This window comes from Ailuropoda melanoleuca, chromosome 4, assembly GCF_002007445.2.
Source record: "Ailuropoda melanoleuca isolate Jingjing chromosome 4, ASM200744v2, whole genome shotgun sequence".
In the NCBI taxonomy this organism is placed as follows: domain Eukaryota; kingdom Metazoa; phylum Chordata; class Mammalia; order Carnivora; family Ursidae; genus Ailuropoda; species Ailuropoda melanoleuca.
The window spans coordinates 11,125,395-11,130,587 of NC_048221.1; the positions used below are offsets into that span (position 1 = coordinate 11,125,395).

Sequence of the window (5,193 nt, forward strand, 5' to 3'; positions counted from 1 at the left end):
TACTGTTGTCACCAATAAAAAGGAACACACATGATACACATGATGACTGACATATCTATTAACATGGATGAATCTCAGAAGCATCGTGTTGAGTTTTAAAAGCAGATTCAAAAGGCAACACACTGTATGATTCCATTCGTATGAAACTCTGGAAAAGGCAAAACTGTAGCGACAGACAGCAGATCCATGATTGCTAGAGCCAGATGTGTGGGAGGGGATAGACTACACAAGGTTGTGAGGGAACATGATTGCAGTAGTGGTTTTATGACTGTATGCACTTGTCTGAACTCATCATGCTTTACACTTAAAATTGATTAACTTTATTATATGTTGGTGGGGCGCCTGGGTGGCTCTGTTGGTTAAGCGTCTGCCTTCGGCTCTGGTCATGATCTCAGGGTCCTGGGATCAAACCCTGCATCACACTGGGCTCCCTGCTCAGCAGAGAGTCTGATTCTCCCTCTGCCCCTCACCCTGATCGTGCTCTCTCTCTCAAATAAATAAATAAAAATCTTTCCAAAATCTTTATTATATGTTAGTTATACCTCATAAAGCTGAACAAAAATGAAAGAATGGATGATAGATAGATGATGATAGATACATAGAGAGAGAGAAAGAGAGAGGGAGGGAGAGGGGGAGGGAGGAAGAGAGGAAGAGTGTGGGCAGGATGTAGGCAAGGCATGCTGCTGGACCTTGGAATTTGCAATGGTAGAGAGACTTTACCAGCCCTAGGCCAGAAGGGCCAAGGAGAGGGAGAGGGAATAAATACCCAGACTCACAGAGGGCAGCTGGATGAAGATCACCACAGCTACCCCGTAGGAGAGGAACCAGGGAAATAAATACATTCTATGCTCTAATCTTCCACCTATTGGCCACACCCAAGTGGAAGCCAGAGGATAAATGAGCCCAACAATGCCACCTACTTGAGTCATCTTCGCAAGCACAGAACAGAGTGGAGAAGGGTGAAGGTAAATCTGGAGGCGCAAACAGCAGACACACGGCTGTTCTATCACTGTCTTTTCCGTCAAGAAGTCAACTAGGACAGGGGCGCCTGGGAGGCTTACTTGGTTTAGTGTCCAACTCTTAATTTCAGCTCAGGTCATGATCTCAGGGTCATAGAATCAAGCTTCACATCAGGCTCCATGCCCAGCAGGGAGTCTGCTTGAGATTCTCTCTCTCTCTTCCTCTGCCCCTCCCCCTGCATGCAGGCACACTCTCTCTCTCCCAGAAAGAAAGAAAGAAAGAAAGAAAGAAAGAAAGAAAGAAAGAAAGGGAAATCAACTAGGATAATGAATCCAAGTGTCTCTGAACCTTGTGGGTACCAGTGAAGTCACATGCACACGAATCTTTGAATCCCACTAGCTCATTGAGGCAGCGAACGGGCTTCCTGTTCTCCCACGTGACACCCCTCCCCCAACCATTCCAGGGAGCCCCCCAGAGCAGAGAAGTCTCACATGTACTTACAAAAAGTTGGTTCCACCAGACGTGAAAGTAGGTTCCCCCTTGTGGGACAAGCATCTCCAATGCCCTGTTTATATAAAGTCAGGGTCCCATGATAAAATAAGCAAAGTGGATGAGGAGAATGACTTTCTCCTCCTTTGAGTAGCACTCGGGAAGAAGGATCCCCAAAGATTTTTTGATTTCTCCTCAAGTCAACTCATACACACAGCTAAGATGGAGCTCTCTTGAACCAAGGATTCAAGTGCAAAGAATTTATTTGAAAAATTTTTCCAGAAATATCCAGTGTGAACATTCCAAAAAGGAACATCCCAGAAAGTCCCAGCGAGGAAGAGTTTAGTTGCTGCCATGGGCAATGGGGCTCAATCCCAATGGACGTCCTCTGAGTCTGTAGAACACCCCCACAGAGGAGCAAGGAAACTGGGGCATTTATCCATCAACCCCCTCCACCCCTCATTCTTGAGGGCATTTCCTGTCCCACACAAGAGAAAGCCCCCAGGTAGAGAGTTTTAGGGTTTCTGAGACTCTGTCAACATCTGGTATGGTAAGATCCAAAGGGAATATTAGCACACCCACCATACATTCCCTAACTCGCCTGAAATTCCGTAAGAACAGAGAGTGGGCCGTATAATTAACCATTCTACTCCCAACAACTAGTCCAGAACTTGGCATGCGGTGGGCGTCCAACAAGCAAGCAGAGGATAGATGGACATACAAAAGATAGACTCAAGACAACGATGAAAGAGATTGTTCCATCTCCAAAGATTTAGCCAAAGGAGGGGAGGTGGAATGAACATGTATTAGTTGCTTCCACAGAATGCTTACTTCTGCAAACCCGATTGTCCCTAAATTTACCACACGCCCCCTCCAGTTTCAGAGCAGAGACTGATGCTTTAAGAAATCGGCACATCTGACATCCCATTGCCATAGTGACTGGTTAGTGCAGTGGTGTTCAAAAGCCACTCTCCCCATTCCCAGGGAACAATTGGCCATGTCTGGAGACATTTTCCATTTTCCCAATGGAAGGGGGGTTGCTGCTGGCATCTATTGGGTGGAGGCCAGGGTGCTGTTAAACATTTTACAATGCACAGGACAGCCCCCATAGCAAAGAATGATCCGACCCCAAATGTCAATACTGTCAATGTTGAGAAACCCTAAGTCAGAGGACACATGCATGATCCATTTGGGGCTAATACAAAATCAACCTCAAAGCTAGAAGCTTCTTGGGGCACCTGGGTGGCTCAGTCAGTTAAGTGCCTGCCTTCGGCTCAGGTCATGATCCCGGAGTCCTGGGACTGAGCCCCATGTTGGGCTCCCTGCTCAGCAGGGAGCCTGCTTCTCCCTCTCCCTCTGCCCCTCCTGCCCCCCCAACTTGTGCTCTCTCTCAAATAAATAAATAAAGTCTTTTAAAAACAAACAAACAAACAAGCTAGAAGCTTCTCAATTCTCTGTAAAGTGCAATATGGTCCATGCTCTTTGCACTTCTTTTGCTAACCCAGAAGGAGGTTTAGAGCTGTGTGGGGTGGGAAGACAGGTTAGGTTGGGTCCTATGGGGAGCCTGAGGCTGAAACTGATGCCCAGAGAAAAATCCCTGGAGATAAAGAGAAAATCAGCCCTTGTTCACCTCATTTGAGCCACTAGATCGAACCTCCCCTGAAGCTGGCCCTCTTTAGCTATATGAGCTAATAAATTCCTTGTCTGTTTACGCCAGTTGAGGCGGCTTTGCGTCCCTTGCAACCAAGAGCACTCCAAACGGATAGAGCAGGCAGTCAGCTAGACGTGAGCTTAGAGCAAATGCTTTCCAACTGATCAAAGGGCCGAAACCAAGTTCCACACGCAGCAGAGAAAGCCCGGTGGGGGGCGGTGGGGGGAGATTCGCGTGCGTTCTNAGGGGGGAGGCGCCAGGACAGTTCCACAAGGACCATGGGGGGAGGCGGCAAACTCCCCCTCCGGAGTGGTAGGAGGAGTCCCTTAGATGATGGGAGGCAAGCCCAGGCAGACACCGCCCTAGCTGGGTGGCCATGTTTTAATGGCCATGTTTTAACCTTATAAAACTGATGAGAGCGAAGGGGAAAGAAACCTATTATAAAGCAGGTAGACGGAGAATAGTCTTTTGTATCCCGGGTGTGGCTTCCTCAACCAAACAAGGTGTGATGCAGTGTGGATTCGACAGAACGTCCACTTCAGTGACGTCTGTCTCAAAAATGGCTCCAAGGATTTTGTACTGCAAAATAAAGACAAACTCTGGAAACCAGAAAGAGAGAGAGGGAGAGCCGTAGCTATGACCTATAACCCACGCAAGCATAAAAGCAAGACAACCCTGACCCCTGGCACAGCTGCCACCTCTGGACCTGCCCGCTCTCCCATCTGGAGAGTATACTTCTCTTTAACTGCTATCAAACTCTTGTGGGAGAGTTAGCTCTGAATTCTTTCTCGGCCAAACTCAGGAACCAAGAACCGAGGTCAGTGTGGAGGCAGGGAAGGGACCCCGCCAATGACAAAATGACAGGAGGAATCAGTGAACATTATGCCATCCTCCTTTCCTGGAGGGTCCCGGTGTAAACGCAACCTCGTTTGGGGGCACAGTTGGTTGCAAGACACGGAAACCCATCCAAGCGGGTATGTGTAAGGGAGGATCTATTCCACGGGGCAGCATCGTCTCCAGAACCCAAGGGACTTGATCGCCTGGGTGGCTCAGTCAGTTAAGCATCTGCCTTTGGCTCAGGTCATGATTCCAGAGTCCTGGGATCGAGCCCCGCATGGGGCTCCCTGCTCAGCGGGGAGCCTGCTTCTCCCTTTCCCTCTGCTCCTGCCCCTGCTTGCGTGCTCTCAGTCTGTCAAATAAATAAATAAAACCTTAAGGAAAAAAAAAAAGAAGAACCCAAGGGAGCATGAGGTGGAGGTGAGATTCCTGCTGAACCACCGTCGGGCACTTAGGAGGCAATGAATGAGCACCTGTTGGTGGCAATGGGATACACACTCAATTAACCGGAACTGACGCTCCTTCTGGAATTGAGACAGTGCGTCCAACTCTCTGGAGCCATCTGAGCACTCATCTCTGCTCTTCCCTGCATATCAGCCCCCTTCTTCTGTTCTGTTTGCTCATCTGTACCCACCACCCCAAACTGGCCACCCATATTTCTCCATCCGCCCGGGCCTTACAAGTTCCAACAGCTGGCTTCCTTAGCATCTCCATCAAAGAACTTCAGGGGCAAGGGGCTCTGATTGGCCCACCTTGAGTCAGGTGATCACCTCTGAGCTAATCAGTGGCGTCACCTGCCCAAAGAGGAAGGAGGAGCGGGGTGACAAGCTCCCAACATGGGAGCTCACACGTTGGCCCTGGTGATTCGGAAGGCCCGCCAGTACCACCCCTCACCTTACCTGGACGCAGACCAGTGACACGGAGTGTTAACTATTCCTTTATTAGGCGGTGAGGGAGTAGGGGCTGTACAATGCAAGGCCTGGGGATTGAGCTACACAGGGATTGTGACCGGAAGTCACATTACAAAAATAGCCTAAAAATACTTCTAGTTCCGCCCCAGGGCTGGGCCAGGGAAGTACCAGGAGGAGGGGACGCCACCCAGGCGGCTCCTTCCCTTCCTGCAGTCCCATATTTACAGGAAGACAAAGTGAAACGCACGCATCTCCCCAGTCCTCGTGTTCTCACCAGCCACCCCCACCCAGTCCCCAAGGGAGTGGCCCAGGCTCTAGGGTGGGGGGACCCGGGGCGGGCTCTCT

The 5,193-nt window shown here is 49.7% G+C and overlaps 1 protein-coding gene across 1 annotated transcript in view; it reads right to left on the reverse strand.

Moving 5' to 3' along the window:
- Positions 1-1,515, reverse strand: part of LOC109491043 (olfactory receptor 10T2-like) — a 26,678-nt gene extending 25,163 nt beyond the window's left edge. The window contains exon 1 of the mRNA XM_034657194.1: positions 1,462-1,515. Within this exon, the coding sequence (XP_034513085.1) occupies positions 1,462-1,515 (54 nt within the window). The remainder of the gene's footprint in view (positions 1-1,461) is intronic.
- Positions 1,516-5,193: the final 3,678 nt, after the last annotated feature.